Source organism: Hyperoodon ampullatus (genome assembly GCF_949752795.1).
Source record: "Hyperoodon ampullatus genome assembly, chromosome: 5".
Classification (NCBI taxonomy): Eukaryota; Metazoa; Chordata; class Mammalia; order Artiodactyla; family Ziphiidae; genus Hyperoodon; species Hyperoodon ampullatus.
In genome coordinates, this window is record NC_136918.1 from 72,066,756 (window position 1) to 72,086,388 (window position 19,633).

Genomic DNA, 19,633 nt, shown 5'->3' on the forward strand with positions numbered 1-19,633 from the left:
ATGGCTAAAAATCTTCATAAATGCATGGGAAAACATATAACATGAGAAATCCAGTTATTTATTGGTTTGGGGAGAAATAGGGTAGCAATAGGGTATGGTGCTGGAGAGAGAAGAATTTGAGAGAAAATAACCAATGCAAACGAGCGGGAATGGATAGGCCTGAGAATGATGTTGTAAAGAAGTCCAGACGTCTGAACACACATTGTCCGGTATCCCTGGGCAGATTTTCCATTTCAAAGATGAGGTCTAGAGTCTGCTTTCTTTTCCTGACGTCTTCTCCTGCTACTATAGCCAGTCTGGAGGGAAAAAGGAGTTGTTGGCCCACGAGATGCTTAATTTCCAGGTTGTAGGACATTCAGTGTAAAAGACGCCGGGAAATCCATTGGGCCTCCAGGATGGTAGCCAGAATTTGTGTGTGTGTGTGTGTGTGTGTGCGTGTGTGTGTGTGTACACCGGGGTGCAGTTCATTCCGGGAACAGACATCTCTGGGCCTCGCGCTTAGGACGGTAAGAGCGTTGGGGGCGCTCGTGAGGACCCGGACTCGGAGAGGGAGGTAGAGGTTGGAGTGGTGAGTCGAGGGAGAGCTCCCGAAGGCGCAAGTGCAGGTTGTCGTCGTGGTGAGGAGAGCGTTTCTCTGGACTAGGATTGGGCGCCCGAGGACGGGGCTCTGGGACAAAGCCCTGCGCGCTGGGTCCCGACACCCTTGTGGTGGGGCTGCGGAGCTCAGCGACGGAGCCGGCTTCAGCCTCCATCCCAGGCGGCAGGAGCTCGGCGTCTGCTTCCTCCTGGTTGGCCTCTTCTTGGCGGGCGATCTCTGGGACAGCTGCGCAGAAGAATCCCGGCTCCCGGGCCATGTACTCCCCTGGAGCGCTCAGGAAAGCGGCCCGTTGCAGGCCCTGTCCCCACGGGCCTTCCACGCCCCAGCCCAGGAGGGCCTCGGGGACCAGCATGAGGATGTGATCTCCGAGAGACACTTGCAGCACGGACGTGGGCTTGGGCTCCAGCAGCACGTCGACGCCATCTAGGGGCAGGTGCAGGGCCCAGCCGGCGGGCAGGACCACTACGGAAGTGAGCGCGTCCGCGGCCGGAGGTCCCGTCAGGTTGTCCAGGCTGGGCGCCGCCTCGGACTCGGACTCGGGGTCCTCGGGCTCCTCCGTCCGGCGGCGCTTGGCGGGGCCGGGTCCTTCGGTCTGCGGTCCCCACCAGTCCGCAGGGTAGGCACTGGGCCTGCGGGGCCGTTTGCCCATGACCTCGACCGACGGACGGCGCCCCCGGGGCCTGGCAGAGGGCGAGGAGGCGCTCGACCCTGCACGCTGTGACGGGTTTCGACGACGGCTGAGGCAAGCCGGGGCGGGGCGGCGCGATGCGGGGACGGCAGGACGGCGCGATACGGGACGAGTCCTCGGAGCTCCGGGGCCGCCTCCTGCAGTTGGTCCTGCAGTTCAGGTTTCTAGGGGAACGGCGTCTGGCGCGGGGCTGGGCCTGGCGCCTTCGAATCTTCAGCTCGTCACGCCGATTCGTCTACGCAACAGACAGCGAAAGATGTTGCGGGTGAAGCCAGTGAAATCCTAGTCGCAAAATGTCACGCGAAGCCCCGCCCCCTCCAAGGCTCCGCCCCGTAGACCTCGCGGTATCTGTGCTGCCCAATAGCCGGGGCTGTGGTTGGTACAAAGCTACTGTTAAAGTCCTCCAGGGGCCAGAATACTCGTGTACTTAATTTTTAGAGAAAAAAAGATACACCGAAAATGGAACTTTAAATATTAGTCACCTTTAAGGTTAATATTTTCCTTTGATTTCAGGCATTCTAGAGAAAAGAACCACTCAAATAGACCACCCCCCTGGCAACATAAAACGGACCTATCTAAACGTTCCATGAAATTCCTTTAATGCTTGTGCTTTCATTTCAGGAGTAAATGGAAAATACTCATATATGTTTAGGTAAAGCTCTGTCTTAATGGTCAAATATTTGTGGCAGTTCCTTCCTGAAGATAAAAGCTGTTATAAAATTAAAGCAATCTTAGTATAATTAAATTGTTGTATTCAGTATTTATTATATGTCAACCATTCTACTGAGGTTTAAAAAATGATCTTCATTTACTAAATTAAATTAAATTTAATTAATTAATTTATTTATTTTGCGGTACGCGGGCCTCTCACTGTTGTGGCCTCTCCCGTTGCGGAGCACAGGCTCCAGACGCGCTGGCTCAGCGGCCATGGCTCACGGGCCCAGCCCCTCCGCGGCATGCGGGATCTTCCCGGACCGGGACACGAACCCGTGTCCCCTGCGTCAGCAGGCGGACCCTCAACCACTGTGCCACCTGGGAAGCCCTGATCTTTGTTCTGAAAAATTTTTTTATTTTTATGTACTTTTGGCTGCGTTGGGTCTTTGTTGCTGCATGCGGGCTTTCTCTAGTTGCAGCGAGCGGGGGCTAGTCTTCGCTGCGGTGCACAGGCTTCTCGTTGCGGTGGCTTCTGTTTGTTGCGGAGCACGGGCTCTAGGCACACGGGCTTCTGTAGTTGTGGGACGCAGGCTCAGTAGTCGTGGCTCTTGGGCTCTAGAGTGCAGGCTCAGTAGTTGCGGCACATGGGCTTAGTTGCTCCACGGCATGTGGGATCTTCCCGGACCAGGGCTCGAACCCGGCATGCGGATTCTTAACTACTGCGCCACCAGGACCCTGGTGGCGCAGTAGTTAAGGTATGTACTAAAAGCTGTACACATTTAATGTAAACAACTTGAGTTTGTAGATAAGAATACACTCGTGAAACTATCACCACAATCAAAACCATAAAAGTTATCTATGACCTGCAAAAGTGTCTTCCTGCCCTCTCTGAAAAAAAAAATGATCTTTTTTACTTTTCACAACACCTGAAGCTCAGAGTGGTCAAGTGAGGTTTCAAAAATTAAATATGTACCAAGTTTGTGTTACATATAGGCATCCAATGCAGACTTCTCTGGTTTTAAATCATGAACTCTTAACTCATACATTTATTGCATACACCTAAGAGTGAATTACTATAATTGGTCCTGTGTGTGTCTTTTCAAGTTAATAGGTAGGGACTTCCCTGGTGACGCAGTGGTTAAGAATCTGCCTGCCAATGCAGGGGACATGGGTTTGATCCCTGATCTGGGAAGACCCCACATGCTGCAGAGCAGCAAAACCCGTGCGCCACAACTACTGAAGCCCTTGTGCCTAGAGCCTGTGCTCTGCAACAAGAGAAGCCACTGCAATGAGAAGCCCGCACACTGCAACCAAGAGTAGCCCCTGCTGGCCTCAACTAGAGAAAAGCCAGCATGCAGCACCGAAGACCAGGCACAGCCAAAAATAAATAAATAGATAAATAAATAAACAAATAAATAAATTTTAAAATTATAAAAAAAGATTTAAAAAATGTTAATAGGTAACGCCTTCCTCTTTTTTTTCCCCAAAATATTTTTCACAGTTTAAACTCCTGTGAGCGGAGTATGTTTCCATTTCATGACATCCTTGTAAACATTTCTTATTGATAGACTCTTAACTGTTTTCCAACCTGGTGTAGTAAAATGCTATATCATTGTGTTTTCATTTTGCATTTCTGATTGCCAGTCAAGGTGGATCATTTTTTTCACATGCTTATTAGCCAATATTATATTTAATTCTTTGAAATATTCCCATCTTCTTGGTTTTTTTTTTACTTAAAAAAATTAGGTTTCAACTTTTCCTCCAACTTTTTGCAGTGCTGGTTCGTTCTTCAAAGACCAACTCTGAGGGCACTTTCTTGAAAAGGGCATTTCTGACCATTTTGTTTGGAATGGTTTCTTCACTTACTCTCTATCTCATCCCTCTCTCTATGGCCTTCATAGTATTACCACATTCTGTAAATAAACAAAATATTGTTTAAAGACATTGGGGTTCAGTCATACTACTACCAGTCACTTATCAAATGTATGTGTAGCAAATGTCTCTATCACAGTCTTTGAAGACTTTCGCACTTGATTCACTGTAATTCTCACTCATTGCACATCTGCTGTAGTTTGTGGTGAGTTTAATATTGTCATGGATCCCTCCTCCCCCCACATCTTGGCTTCTCAGTTCTCTTCCTCTTCAGTAATTTTGTCCTCCCTCCTACCTCACTGACTCATACTCTTTACCTTGTCATTATGAAACTTATATGGTAGTCATCAGTTACATCCATTAGACTATAACTTAATTAGTAAATAGTAAACTGTAAACTGCCTTCGCTGGTCAAGCTCAATTTAACTGTTTTTACAAAAACTTGCATATCCCCCAAGCATGATGTAGCCTAAAGAGTAAGCTACAAGGCCTCTTCACGACCCCTACAGATAAGTACGTCTGATGTAAGAGTCTTAAGATGTTTGCCCGAGTTGTTTTTTTGGAACTTGGAGTCAGTTGTCCAGTTTGAACTTCAGCTGGTTAAGACTGGTTGGGACAACCGCCTCTCCCCTCGGGCATGCGAGAGTGTCTGATCGGTGGCCATTTGATGTCAGAGGGCCAAAACCTCCACCCTAAGAATATGCTAATGTCGCCGTTTTCTGAACATGCATCCTCTGAAGAAGCACGTAGCTTAGTTGCACCTGCCGAGAATAACGATACATCTTTTTTTAAAAATGTATTTATTTATTTAACTTATTTATTTTTGGCTGCGTTGGGTCTTCGTTGCTGCATGCGGGCTTTCTCTATTTGCAGTGAGCGGGGGCTTCTCTTCGTTGCAGTGTGCAGGCCTCTCATTGTGGTGGCTTCTCTTGTTGTGGAACACGGACACTAGGAGCGTGGGCTTCAGCAGTTGTGGCACACGGGCTCAGTAGTTGTGGCACGCAGGCTCTAGAGTGCAGGCTCAGTACTTGTGGCTCAAGGGCTTAGTTGCTCCGAGGCATGTGAGATCTTCCCAGACCAGGGCTCGAACCCATGTCCCCTGCATTGGTAGGCGGATTCTTTTTTTTTTTTTTTGGTAGGCGGATTCTTAACCACTGTGCCACCAGGGAAGTCCCGACCCAATCTTTTTCTCATTTCCAGTCACCTTTCCCCACACTCCCTGCACCTCAGGCCACCCTAATTCTTTATCCAGTAAATATCCCTAGCCCCTGGCCTTTGGGGAGATGGATTTGAGATTTGTTCTCCTTTCTCCTTGCTTGACTGCCTTGTGAATAAACCCTTTCTCTGCTGCAAACCTCTCTATCTCAGAGTTGGGCTTTCTGTGTGTGAGGCAAATGAACGTGGCTCAGTAACAATTACTCCAAATTGGGACCCCCTCTGTAATCACAATTTAAAAGATTTATTCTCAGAGTAGTGGCTACCTCCTAACTTTCTAGCTTAGCCCTTTACATATCCAAACTCCATCAATGCTTATGCCCTTCTGGAAAAATTCATCTTTTCAGTGAAACTTAAACTATCAGTTCTTCACTTCCCTCCATAACTGGAACTTAAATTCCACGAATAGTCATTTTAATCATTGCTATATGTATATCTTTTTAAAAAATTATTTTCTATTGAGGTAACATTTGTTTATAACATTATATAAGTTTCATATGGACAACATTATATTTCTACTTCTGTACACACTACAGCATGCTCACCAACAAAGATTTAGTTTGTATAGTCACCACAGAGTTGATCCTCTTTATCCATTTCACCCTTTCCCCTCTGGTAGCCACTACTCTGTTCTCTGTATCTACATGTTTGTTTTTGTTTGGTGTGGTTTGTTCATTTACTTTGTATGTTTTTTTAAAAAATTCCCTATCTATGTGAAATCATATGGTATTTGGCTTTCTCTAGCTGACTTCTTTCACTTAGCATAATACTCTCAGTGTCCATCCATGCTGTGGCAAATGGCCAGGTTTTATTTTTTTTCTATGGCTGTATCTGTATTGTATATATTGTGTTTCACATCTTCTTTATTCATTTATTGGTTGATGGGCACTGCGGTTGTTGCTATACCTTGACTATTGTAAATAATGCTGCAATGAACATGGGGGTGCATAAGTGTTTTCAAGTTAGTGTCTTCATATACTTTGGATAAATACTCAGAAGTGGGATAGCTGGATCATATGGTAGTTCTATTCCTGCATTTCTAAGGAATCTTCATACCGTTCTCCATAGTGGCTGTGCCAGTTTACATTCCCACCGACACCGCAGGAGGGCTCACTTTTCTCCACGTACTCGCCAACACTTTTAATTTCTTGCCTTTTGATAAAAGCCATTCTAACAGGTATGAAGTGATATGTCGTTGTCGGGTTCTTTTTTAGTTTTTTAAAAATTGAGGTATAATGGAGTTACAGTGTTACGTTTCAGGTGTACAAGATAATGATGAACAATTCCTAAAGATTATACTCCATTTATAGTTATTATAAAATATTGGCTATGGACCCTTGCCTGGCGGTCCAGTGGTTAAGGCTCCATGCTTCCACTGCAGGGGGCCCGGGTTCAGTCCCTGTTCAGGGAACTAAGATCCCCGTGTGCTGCGGGGTACGGCCAAAACATAAATATTGGCTGTATTCCCTGTGTTGTACAATATATCCTTGTAGCTTAATTACTTTAAACATAGTAGTTTATACCTCTTCATCTCTTACCCCATCTTGCCTCTCCCCACTTGTAACCACGAGTTTGTTCTCTATATCTGTGAATCTGTTTCTTTTTTGTTATATTCACTAGTTTGTTTTATTTTCTGGATTCCATGTTTAAGTGATAACATAACAGTATTTGTCTTTCTCTGTCTGACTTATTTCACTATGCATAATACCCTACAAGTCTATCCATGTTGTTGTAAATGACAAAATTTCACTCTTTTTTTTTATGGCTGAGTATATACATACACACAGACACACACATGCATATATGTATCACATCACAGCTTCTTTAGCTGTTCATCTGTTGATGGACACTTAGGTTGTTTCCATATTTTGGCTGTCATAAATAATGCTGCCATGAACATTCAGCTGCATGTATCTTTTCAAAGTAGTGTTTTTGTTTTCTTTGGATGTATACCCAGGAGTGGAATTGCTGTATCATATGGTAATTCTATTTAGTTTTTTGAGGAACCTCCACACTGTTTTCCACAGTGGCTGCACCAATTCACATTCCCACCAACAGTGTACGGGGGTCCCCTTTATTTCACAACCTAGCCAACATTTGTTATTTGTGGTCGTTTTGATGTTAGGTGTTCTTACAGGTGTGAGGTGGTATCTCATGGTGGTTTGATTTGTATTTCTCTGACGGTTAGTGATGCTGAGCATCTTTTCATGTGCCTGTTGCCCGACTGGTATGTCTTCTTTGGAAAAATGTCTGTTCACCTCTTCTGCCCATTTTTGTTAATTGATTTTTATTGGAGTGTAGTTGATTTACAATGTTGTGTTAGTTTCAGGTGTACAGCAAAGTGAATCGGTTATACATATATCCACTGTTTTTTAGATTCTGTTCCCATATACGTTATTACAGAGCATTGAGGAGAGTTGTATAAACTTTTTTTTTTACATCTTTATTGGAGTATAATCGCTTTACAATGGTGTGTTAGTTTCTGCCTTATAACAAAGTGTATCAGTTATACATATACATATGTTCCCATATCTCTTCCCTCTTGTGTCTCCCTCCCTCCCACCCTCCCTATCCCACCCTTCTAGGTGGTCACAAAGCACTGAGCTGATCTCCCTGTGCTATGCGGCCGCTTCCCAGTAGCTATCTGTCTTACATTTGGTAGTGTATATATGTCCATGCCTCTCTCTCGCTTTGTCAGAGCTTACCCTTGCCCCTCCCCATATCCTCAAGTCCGTTCTCTAGTAGGTCTGTGTCTTTATTCCTGTCTTACCCCTAGGTTCTTCATGACAATTTTTTCCCTTAAATTCCATATCTATGTGTTAGCATATGGTATTTGTCTTTCTCTTTCTGACTGACTTCACTCTGTATGACAGACTCTAGGTCCATCCACCTCATTACAAATAGCTCAATTTCGTTTCTTTTTATGGCTGAGTAATATTCCATTGTATATATGTGCCACATCTTCTTTATCCATTCATCCAATGATGGACACTTAGGTTGTTTCCAGCTCTGGGCTATTGTGAATAGAGCTGCAATGAACATTTTGGTACATGACTCTTTTTGAATTATGGTTTTCTCAGGGTATATGCCCAGTAGTGGGATTGCTGGGTCATATGGTAGTTCTATTTGTAGTTTTTTAAGGAACCTCCATACTGTTCTCCATAGTGGCTGTACCAATTCACATTCCCACCAGCAGTGCAAGAGTGTTCCCTTTTCTCCACACCCTCTCCAGCATTTATTGTTTCTAGACTTTTAGATGATGGCCATTCTGACTGGTGTGAGATGATATCTCATTGTAGTTTTGACTTGCATTTCTCTAATGATTAATGATGTTGAGCATTCTTTCGTGTGTTTGTTGCGAGTCTGTATATCTTCTTTGGAGAAATGTCTATTTAGGTCTTCTGCCCATTTTTGGGTTGGGTTGTTTGTTTGTTTGCTACTGAGCTGCATGAGCTGCTTATAAATTTTGGAGATTAATCCTTTGTCAGTTGCTTCATTTGGAAATATTTTGTCCCATTCCGAGGGTTGTCTTTGGTCTTGTTTATGGTTTCCTTTGCTGTGCAAAAGCTTTGAAGTTTCATTAGGTCCCATTTGTTTACCTTTGTTTTTATTTCCATTTCTCTAGGAGGTGGGTCCAAAAGGATCTTGTTGTGATTTATGTCATAGAGTGTTCTGCCTATGTTTTCCTCTAAGAGTTTGATAGTTTCTGGTGTTACATTTAGGTCTTTAATCCATTTTGAGCTTATTTTTGTGTATGGTGTTAGGGAGTGATCTAATGTCATACTTTTACATGGACCTGTCCAGTTTTCCCAGCACCACTTATTGAAGAGGCTGTCCTTTCTCCACTGTACATTCCTGCCTCCTTTATCAATGATAAGGTGACCATATGTGCGTGGGTTTATCTCTGGGCTTTCTATCCTGTTCCTTCTGCCCATTTTTCAATCAGGTGGCTTGCTTTTTCCTATTGAGTTGTATGAGCTGTTTATATATTTTGGATATTAACCTCTTATTGGTCATCTCATTCCCAAATATTTTCCCCCAGTCAGTAGGTTGTCTTTTCATTTTGTTGATGGTTTCCTTTGCTGTGTGAAAACTTTTAGGTTTCATTAGGTCCCATTTGTTTATTTTGGCTTTTGTTTCCTTTGCCTTAGGAGACAGATTAAAAAAAATATACAGTAAAGATAGAAAATCAACCATGTACAAAGCTAGTAGGAAGGTTAAAAGCCAAAAGTAGTAATATCATCTGTATCTACAGTAAGCAGTTTGGGGATACACAAAATAATTAGATGTAAAATATGATGTCAAAAACAGTAATCATAAGGGGAGGAGAGTACAATTGTAGGGTTGTTAAATGCATTTGAGATTTGAGATCAGCAACTTAAAACAATCACATATAACAATATATCACTGTATATAAACTTCATGATAGACACAAACAGAAAAATCTATAATAGATGCACACAGAAAAAAGAGGCAAGAATTTGAACATGACATTAAAGATAGTCATCAAATCACAAGACAAAAGAATGAAAGAAGAAGAAAGGAAGAAAAAAGCACTACAAAACAACGTCAAAACAATTAATAAAATGGCAATAAGAACATACACATCAATAATTATTCAAAGTAAATGGACTAAATGCTCCAATCAAAAGACATAGGGCGATAGATAAATGAGGACCTACTGTATGGCACAGGGAACTCTATTCAATATTTTGTATATAATAACTTATAATGGAAAAGAATCTGAAAAAGAATATATACATATATAGATCGCTTTGCTGTACACCTGAAACTAATACAACATTGTAAATCAACTATACTTCAATAAAAAGTTGTTTGTTTTGAAAAAAAAGAAGAGTGGCTGAATGGATACAAAAACAAGACCCATATATATGCTGCCTACAAGAGACTCACTTCAGATCTAAAGACACACATAGACTGAAAGTGAGGGGATGGAAAAAGATACTCCATGCAAATGGAAATAAAAAGAAAGCTGGGGAGCAATACTTACATGAGACATAGACTTTAAGAGAAATAGATTTTTGTGGTTTTGATTTGCATTTCTCTAATAATTTGTGATGTTGAACATCTTTTCATGTGTCTATTGGCCATCTATGTCTTCTTTGGAAAATGTCCTATACCCATTTTGGGGTTGTTTTATTTTTGTTGTTGTTGTTGTGAGTTCTTTCTATATTTTGGATGTTAACCCCTTACTGGATATATGATTTGCAAGCATCTTCTTCCATTAGGTAGGTTCCCTTTTCATTTTGTTGCTGGTTTCCTTTACTGTGCAGAAACTTCTTAGTTTGATGTAATCCTATTTGTTTACTTTTGCCTGTGTTTCCCTTGCCTGAGGAGACAAATAAGTGGAAAAGTGTTCTGTGCTCATGGATTGGAAGAAATAACATCGTTCAAATGTCTCTATTACCTAAAGCAATCTTCAGATTCAATGCAATCTCTATCGAAGTCACAAGGATATTTTTCGCAAAAATAGAATACAAAAGTCTTAGATTTACATGAAACCATAAGAGACCCTGAACAGCCAAAGCAATCCTGATAAAAAGAACAGAGTTGGAGGTATCACACTCTCTGATTTAAAACTATATTATAAAGCTACAATAATCAAAACACCATTATATTTGCAGAAAAGCAGATACATAGGTCAATGGAACATAACTGAGAACCTGGGAGTAAACCCATACATATACGGATAATGAATTCATGGCAAGGAAGCAAAGAGCGTACAATGGAAAAGGACAGTCTCTTCAATAAATGGTGACGGGGGAACTTCCCTGGTGGTGCAGTGGTTAAAAATCCGTCTGCCAATGCAGGGGGACACGGGTTCAATTCCTGGTCTGGCAAGATCCCACATGCCATGGAGCAACTAAGCCCGTGCGCCACAACTACTGAGCCTGTGCCCTAGAGCCCGCGAGCCACAACTACTGAGCCCCTGTGCCACAACTACCAAAGCCCGTGTGCCTAGAGCCTGTGCTCCGCAACAAGAGAAGCCACTGCAATGAGAAGCCCATGCACTGCAACGAAGACCCAACGCAGCCAAAAATAAATAAATAAATAAATTTAGATTAAAAAATGGCGTTGGGAAAACTGGACAGCCACATGCTAAGAAAAAAAAAAAAAAGAAACTAGACCACTATCTCACACCACACACAAAAGTCATCTCAATGCATTAAAGACTCTAGTGTAGGGCTTCCCTGGTGGCGCAGCGGTTGAGAGTCCGCCTGCCGATGCAGGGGACACGGGTTCGTGCCCCGGTCCGGGAAGATCCCACATGCCACGGAGCGGCTGGGCCCGTGAGCCATGGCTGCTGAGCCTGCGCATCCGGAGCCTGTGCTGCACAATGGGAGAGGCCACAACAGTGAGAGGCCCGCATACCGCATAAAAAAAAAAAAAGGGCAGAAGACCTAAATAGACATTTCTCCAAAGAAGACATACAGAAGGCCAAGAAGCACATGAAAATATGCTCAACATCACTAATTACTAGACAAATGCAAATCAAAACTACAATGAGGTATCACGTCACACTGGTCAGCATGAGCATCATTAAAAAGTCCACATATAATAAGTGCTGGAGAGGGTGTGGAGAAAAGGGAACTCTCCTACAGTGTTGAAGGGAATGTAAATTGGTGCAGCCATTATGGAGAACAGTATGGAGATTCCTTAAGAAACTAAAAAGAGTTGCTATATGGTCCAGCAGTCCCACTCCTGGGCAAATATCCCGAGAAAACTCTAATTTGAAAAGATACATGCACCCCAATGTTCATAGTAGCACTATTTAAAATAGCCAACTGGCGACTTCCTTGGTGGCGCAGTGGTTAAGAATCTGCCTGCCAGTGCAGGGGACACAGGTTTGAGCCCTGGGCTGGGAAGACCCCACATGCCACCAAGCAACTAAGCCCGTGTGCCACAACTACTGAAGCCCGCTAGCCTAGAGCCCACGAGCCACAGCTACTGAGCCCACATGCCACAACTACTGAGGCCCGTGTGCCTAGAGCCCGTGCTCTGCAAAAAGAGAAGCCACCGTAATGAGAAGCCTGCGCACTGCAACGAAGAGTAGCCCCCGCTCGCTGCAACTAGAGAAAGCCCACGTGCAGCAACAAAACCCAACACAGCCAAAAATTAAATAAATAAATAAATGAATGAAAAAAAAACCCCAAGACATGGAAGCAACCTAAATGTCTATCTACAGATGAATGGCTAAAAAGATGTGGCATACCTATACAATGGAATACTACTCAGCCATAAATGAGAATGAGATGATGCCATTTGTAGCAACATGGGTGGACCTAGAGATTATCATACTAAGTGAAGTAAGTCAAAGAAAGATAAATATCATATGATATCACTTATATGTGGAATCTAAAATATGATACAAATGAAGTTATTTACAAAACAGAAATAGACTCACAGACATAGAAAACAACCTTATGTTTACCAAAGGGGAAAGAGGGTGGGGGAGAGATAAATTAGGAGTTTGGGATTAGCAGATATAAAACTATTATGTATTCAGTGTAAAACAGATAAACAACAAGGTCCTACTGTATAGCACAGGGAACTATATTCAATATCCTGTAATAAACCATAACCATGTAAAAGAATATGGAAAAAATATATAACTTTGCTGTACACCAGAAAGTAACACAACAATGTAAATCAACTATACTTCAATTAAAAAATAAAATAAAATTTAAAAATGTGCTAATGAACAGCTGAGTCAAATATAAAAGGAACAACAACTTGATTGGCAGAGACCTCTTGCCTGCAACAACAATAAAAGATGGCAGAACAATGGAGTAATGTCTTTAAAGTACTTAAATAACACTTTAGAATTAGGAATGAATACATAATAAAAATTTTCAGATATACAAGACTATGAGAGTGTACTACACAAAACATGTTGAGATTTACAAAACCAAGATAATTTACTACACATAGGGTATAGTGGAAAGAACTATTAAAGTATATTCTTCAGCAAGAAGAAAATTGAGGCTAGACTTTGAGAGTGGAATATAAGAATAAAAAGGTAGAGAGGAAATGGTAAAGCATGTTGGTGAATATAAATAGTATTGCTGTTTAAAAAAACTGAAACCATCTTGTTTTCGGCTTTACCTGTAGATTTTATTTCTTTTATAAAAATGTGAAAGAAATATGGTAATTAATTAATGTTTTATTTTTTTAATTTTTTATTTATTTATTTTTGGCTGCATTGAGTCTTCGTTGCTGCGCACGGGCTTTCTCTAGTTGCGGTGAGTGGGGGCTACGCTTCGTTGAGGTGCACGGGCTTCTCACTGCAGTGGCTTCTCTGGTGGCGAAGCATGGGCTGTAGGTGCGTGGGCTTCAGCTGTGGCTCATGGGCTTAGTTGCTCCACGGCATGTGGGATCTTCCCAGACCAGGGCTCGAACCCATGTCCCCTGCATTAGCAGGCAGATTCTTAACCACTGTGCCACCAGGGAGGCCCCTAAATTAATGTTTTAAAAGTTAGAGGTTTGATTTACAAAAGAAAAAACTCGGGGTAGAATTTAAAAGGTATGAATAATGTGTAATAGCAGGAATGCAAACATTTTACATCAGTCTCTGAGACAAAATAACCGGAGGAAGAGATTTAAAAAGGAAATGCATATCCTAATACATGCTGAAAACATCTGATAAAATCCAGCATGAATGGAGAGGGTGTGGAAAAAAGGGAACCCTCTTGCACTGCTGGTGGGAATGTGAATTGGTACAGCCACTATGGAGAACGGTATGGAGGTTCCTTAAAAAACTACAAATAGAACTACCATATGACCCAGCAATCCCACTACTGGGCATATACCCTGAGAAAACCATAATTCAAAAAGAGTCACGTACCAAAATGTTCATAGCAGTCCTATTTACAATAGCCCGGAGATGGAAACAACCTAAGTGTCCATCATCGGATGAATGGGTAAAGAAGATGTGGCACATATATACAATGGAATATTACTCAGCCATAAAAAGAAATGAAATTGAGCTATTTGTAATGAGGTGGATGGACCTAGAGTCTGTCATACAGAGTGAAGTAAGTCAGAAAGAGAAAGACAAATACTGTATGCTGATACATATATATGGAATTTAAGAAAAAAAATGTCATGAAGAACATAGGGGTAAGACAGAAATAAAGACACAGACCTACTTGAGAATGGACTTGAGGATATGGGGAGGGGGAAGGGTAAGCTGTGACAAAGCGAAAGAGAGGCATGGACATATATACACTACCAAATGTAAGGTAGATAGATAGTGGGAAGCAGCCGCAGAGCACAGCGAGATCAGCTGGGTGCTTTGTGACTGCCTGGAGGGGTGGGATGGGGAGGGTGGGAGGGAGGGAGATGCATGAGGGAAGGGATGTGGGAACAGATGTATATGTATGACTGATTCACTTTGTTATAAAGCAGAAACTAATAAAAAAAAATCCAGCATTTATTCATAATGAAAAGTGAACTTGACTGGAAGAGAACTTCCTCAGGTTAAGAGGAAGCTATGAACAAACATCATACAATTATGTATAGTAACCATCATACTATTTTGCAACTTTCCAGGAGAGCAGCTCAAAACACCAAGAAAGAGAAAAGCCATGGCTAAAAATCTTCATAAATGCATGGGAAAACATATAACATGAGAAATCCAGTTATTTATTGGTTTGGGGAGAAATAGGGTAGCAATAGGGTATGGTGCTGGAGAGAGAAGAATTTGAGAGAAAATAACCAATGCAAACGAGCGGGAATGGATAGGCCTGAGAATGATGTTGTAAAGAAGTCCAGACGTCTGAACACACATTGTCCGGTATCCCTGGGCAGATTTTCCATTTCAAAGATGAGGTCTAGAGTCTGCTTTCTTTTCCTGACGTCTTCTCCTGCTACTATAGCCAGTCTGGAGGGAAAAAGGAGTTGTTGGCCCACGAGATGCTTAATTTCCAGGTTGTAGGACATTCAGTGTAAAAGACGCCGGGAAATCCATTGGGCCTCCAGGATGGTAGCCAGAATTTGTGTGTGTGTGTGTGTGTGTGTGCGTGTGTGTGTGTGTACACCGGGGTGCAGTTCATTCCGGGAACAGACATCTCTGGGCCTCGCGCTTAGGACGGTAAGAGCGTTGGGGGCGCTCGTGAGGACCCGGACTCGGAGAGGGAGGTAGAGGTTGGAGTGGTGAGTCGAGGGAGAGCTCCCGAAGGCGCAAGTGCAGGTTGTCGTCGTGGTGAGGAGAGCGTTTCTCTGGACTAGGATTGGGCGCCCGAGGACGGGGCTCTGGGACAAAGCCCTGCGCGCTGGGTCCCGACACCCTTGCGGTGGGGCTGCGGAGCTCAGCGACGGAGCCGGCTTCAGCCTCCATCCCAGGCGGCAGGAGCTCGGCGTCTGCTTCCTCCTGGTTGGCCTCTTCTTGGCGGGCGCTCTCTGGGACAGCTGCGCAGAAGAATCCCGGCTCCCGGGCCATGTACTCCCCTGGAGCGCTCAGGAAAGCGGCCCGTTGCAGGCCCTGTCCCCACGGGCCTTCCACGCCCCAGCCCAGGAGGGCCTCGGGGACCAGCATGAGGATGTGATCTCCGAGAGACACTTGCAGCACGGACGTGGGCTTGGGCTCCAGCAGCACGTCGACGCCATCTAGGGGCAGGTGCAGGGCCCAGCCGGCGGGCAGGACCACTACGGAAGTGAGCGCGTCCGCGGCCGGAGGTCCCGTCAGGTTGTCCAGGCTGGGCGCCGCCTCGGACTCGGACTCGGGGTCCTCGGGCTCCTCCGTCCGGCGGCGCTTGGCGGGGCCGGGTCCTTCGGTCTGCGGTCCCCACCAGTCCGCAGGGTAGGCACTGGGCCTGCGGGGCCGTGTGCCCATGACCTCGACCGACGGACGGCGCCCCCGGGGCCTGGCAGAGGGCGAGGAGGCGCTCGATCCTGCACGCTGTGACGGGTTTCGACGACGGCTGAGGCAAGCCGGGGCGGGGCGGCGCGATGCGGGGACGGCAGGACGGCGCGATACGGGACGAGTCCTCGGAGCTCCGGGGCCGCCTCCTGCAGTTGGTCCTGCAGTTCAGGTTTCTAGGGGAACGGCGTCTGGCGCGGGGCTGGGCCTGGCGCCTTCGAATCTTCAGCTCGTCACGCCGATTCGTCTACGCAACAGACAGCGAAAGATGTTGCGGGTGAAGCCAGTGAAATCCTAGTCGCAAAATGTCACGCGAAGCCCCGCCCCCTCCAAGGCTCCGCCCCGTAGACCTCGCGGTATCTGTGCTGCCCAATAGCCGGGGCTGTGGTTGGTACAAAGCTACTGTTAAAGTCCTCCAGGGGCCAGAATACTCGTGTACTTAATTTTTAGAGAAAAAAAGATACACCGAAAATGGAACTTTAAATATTAGTCACCTTTAAGGTTAATATTTTCCTTTGATTTCAGGCATTCTAGAGAAAAGAACCACTCAAATAGACCACCCCCCTGGCAACATAAAACGGACCTATCTAAACGTTCCATGAAATTCCTTTAATGCTTGTGCTTTCATTTCAGGAGTAAATGGAAAATACTCATATATGTTTAGGTAAAGCTCTGTCTTAATGGTCAAATATTTGTGGCAGTTCCTTCCTGAAGATAAAAGCTGTTATAAAATTAAAGCAATCTTAGTATAATTAAATTGTTGTATTCAGTATTTATTATATGTCAACCATTCTACTGAGGTTTAAAAAATGATCTTCATTTACTAAATTAAATTAAATTTAATTAATTAATTTATTTATTTTGCGGTACGCGGGCCTCTCACTGTTGTGGCCTCTCCCGTTGCGGAGCACAGGCTCCAGACGCGCTGGCTCAGCGGCCATGGCTCACGGGCCCAGCCCCTCCGCGGCATGCGGGATCTTCCCGGACCGGGACACGAACCCGTGTCCCCTGCGTCAGCAGGCGGACCCTCAACCACTGTGCCACCTGGGAAGCCCTGATCTTTGTTCTGAAAAATTTTTTTATTTTTATGTACTTTTGGCTGCGTTGGGTCTTTGTTGCTGCATGCGGGCTTTCTCTAGTTGCAGCGAGCGGGGGCTAGTCTTCGCTGCGGTGCACAGGCTTCTCGTTGCGGTGGCTTCTGTTTGTTGCGGAGCACGGGCTCTAGGCACACGGGCTTCTGTAGTTGTGGGACGCAGGCTCAGTAGTCGTGGCTCTTGGGCTCTAGAGTGCAGGCTCAGTAGTTGCGGCACATGGGCTTAGTTGCTCCACGGCATGTGGGATCTTCCCGGACCAGGGCTCGAACCCGGCATGCGGATTCTTAACTACTGCGCCACCAGGACCCTGGTGGCGCAGTAGTTAAGGTATGTACTAAAAGCTGTACACATTTAATGTAAACAACTTGAGTTTGTAGATAAGAATACACTCGTGAAACTATCACCACAATCAAAACCATAAAAGTTATCTATGACCTGCAAAAGTGTCTTCCTGCCCTCTCTGAAAAAAAAAATGATCTTTTTTACTTTTCACAACACCTGAAGCTCAGAGTGGTCAAGTGAGGTTTCAAAAATTAAATATGTACCAAGTTTGTGTTACATATAGGCATCCAATGCAGACTTCTCTGGTTTTAAATCATGAACTCTTAACTCATACATTTATTGCATACACCTAAGAGTGAATTACTATAATTGGTCCTGTGTGTGTCTTTTCAAGTTAATAGGTAGGGACTTCCCTGGTGACGCAGTGGTTAAGAATCTGCCTGCCAATGCAGGGGACATGGGTTTGATCCCTGATCTGGGAAGACCCCACATGCTGCAGAGCAGCAAAACCCGTGCGCCACAACTACTGAAGCCCTTGTGCCTAGAGCCTGTGCTCTGCAACAAGAGAAGCCACTGCAATGAGAAGCCCGCACACTGCAACCAAGAGTAGCCCCTGCTGGCCTCAACTAGAGAAAAGCCAGCATGCAGCACCGAAGACCAGGCACAGCCAAAAATAAATAAATAGATAAATAAATAAACAAATAAATAAATTTTAAAATTATAAAAAAAGATTTAAAAAATGTTAATAGGTAACGCCTTCCTCTTTTTTTTCCCCAAAATATTTTTCACAGTTTAAACTCCTGTGAGCGGAGTATGTTTCCATTTCATGACATCCTTGTAAACATTTCTTATTGATAGACTCTTAACTGTTTTCCAACCTGGTGTAGTAAAATGCTATATCATTGTGTTTTCATTTTGCATTTCTGATTGCCAGTCAAGGTGGATCATTTTTTTCACATGCTTATTAGCCAATATTATATTTAATTCTTTGAAATATTCCCATCTTCTTGGTTTTTTTTTTACTTAAAAAAATTAGGTTTCAACTTTTCCTCCAACTTTTTGCAGTGCTGGTTCGTTCTTCAAAGACCAACTCTGAGGGCACTTTCTTGAAAAGGGCATTTCTGACCATTTTGTTTGGAATGGTTTCTTCACTTACTCTCTATCTCATCCCTCTCTCTATGGCCTTCATAGTATTACCACATTCTGTAAATAAACAAAATATTGTTTAAAGACATTGGGGTTCAGTCATACTACTACCAGTCACTTATCAAATGTATGTGTAGCAAATGTCTCTATCACAGTCTTTGAAGACTTTCGCACTTGATTCACTGTAATTCTCACTCATTGCACATCTGCTGTAGTTTGTGGTGAGTTTAATATTGTCATGGATCCCTCCTCCCCCCACATCTTGGCTTCTCAGTTCTCTTCCTCTTCAGTAATTTTGTCCTCCCTCCTACCTCACTGACTCATACTCTTTACCTTGTCATTATGAAACTTATATGGTAGTCATCAGTTACATCCATTAGACTATAACTTAATTAGTAAATAGTAAACTGTAAACTGCCTTCGCTGGTCAAGCTCACTTTAACTGTTTTTACAAAAACTTGCATATCCCCCAAGCATGATGTAGCCTAAAGAGTAAGCTACAAGGCCTCTTCACGACCCCTACAGATAAGTACGTCTGATGTAAGAGTCTTAAGATGTTTGCCCGAGTTGTTTTTTTGGAACTTGGAGTCAGTTGTCCAGTTTGAACTTCAGCTGGTTAAGACTGGTTGGGACAACCGCCTCTCCCCTCGGGCATGCGAGAGTGTCTGATCGGTGGCCATTTGATGTCAGAGGGCCAAAACCTCCACCCTAAGAATATGCTAATGTCGCCGTTTTCTGAACATGCATCCTCTGAAGAAGCACGTAGCTTAGTTGCACCTGCCGAGAATAACGATACATCTTTTTTTAAAAATGTATTTATTTATTTAACTTATTTATTTTTGGCTGCGTTGGGTCTTCGTTGCTGCATGCGGGCTTTCTCTATTTGCAGTGAGCGGGGGCTTCTCTTCGTTGCAGTGTGCAGGCCTCTCATTGTGGTGGCTTCTCTTGTTGTGGAACACGGACACTAGGAGCGTGGGCTTCAGCAGTTGTGGCACACGGGCTCAGTAGTTGTGGCACGCAGGCTCTAGAGTGCAGGCTCAGTACTTGTGGCTCAAGGGCTTAGTTGCTCCGAGGCATGTGAGATCTTCCCAGACCAGGGCTCGAACCCATGTCCCCTGCATTGGTAGGCGGATTCTTTTTTTTTTTTTTTGGTAGGCGGATTCTTAACCACTGTGCCACCAGGGAAGTCCCGACCCAATCTT

General features: G+C 44.0%; 3 protein-coding genes across 3 annotated transcripts in view; all 3 read right to left on the bottom strand.

Annotated features, from left to right (window-relative positions):
• Positions 1–19,633, bottom strand: part of LOC307053752 (vomeronasal type-2 receptor 1-like) — a gene marked incomplete at both ends in the record, with an annotated part of 253,032 nt that overhangs the window by 111,303 nt on the left and 122,096 nt on the right.
• LOC307053159 (proline-rich protein 23C-like) lies at positions 465–1,247 on the bottom strand (the record flags this gene model as incomplete). Its single annotated transcript, XM_079704467.1, has 1 exon — positions 465–1,247. The coding sequence occupies one exon, from the start codon at positions 1,245–1,247 to the stop codon at positions 465–467; it is 783 nt and encodes a 260-aa protein (XP_079560593.1).
• On the bottom strand, positions 15,100–15,882 carry LOC307053160 (proline-rich protein 23C-like; the record flags this gene model as incomplete). Its single annotated transcript, XM_079704468.1, has 1 exon — positions 15,100–15,882. One exon carries the CDS (start codon positions 15,880–15,882, stop codon positions 15,100–15,102), a length of 783 nt encoding a protein of 260 aa, XP_079560594.1.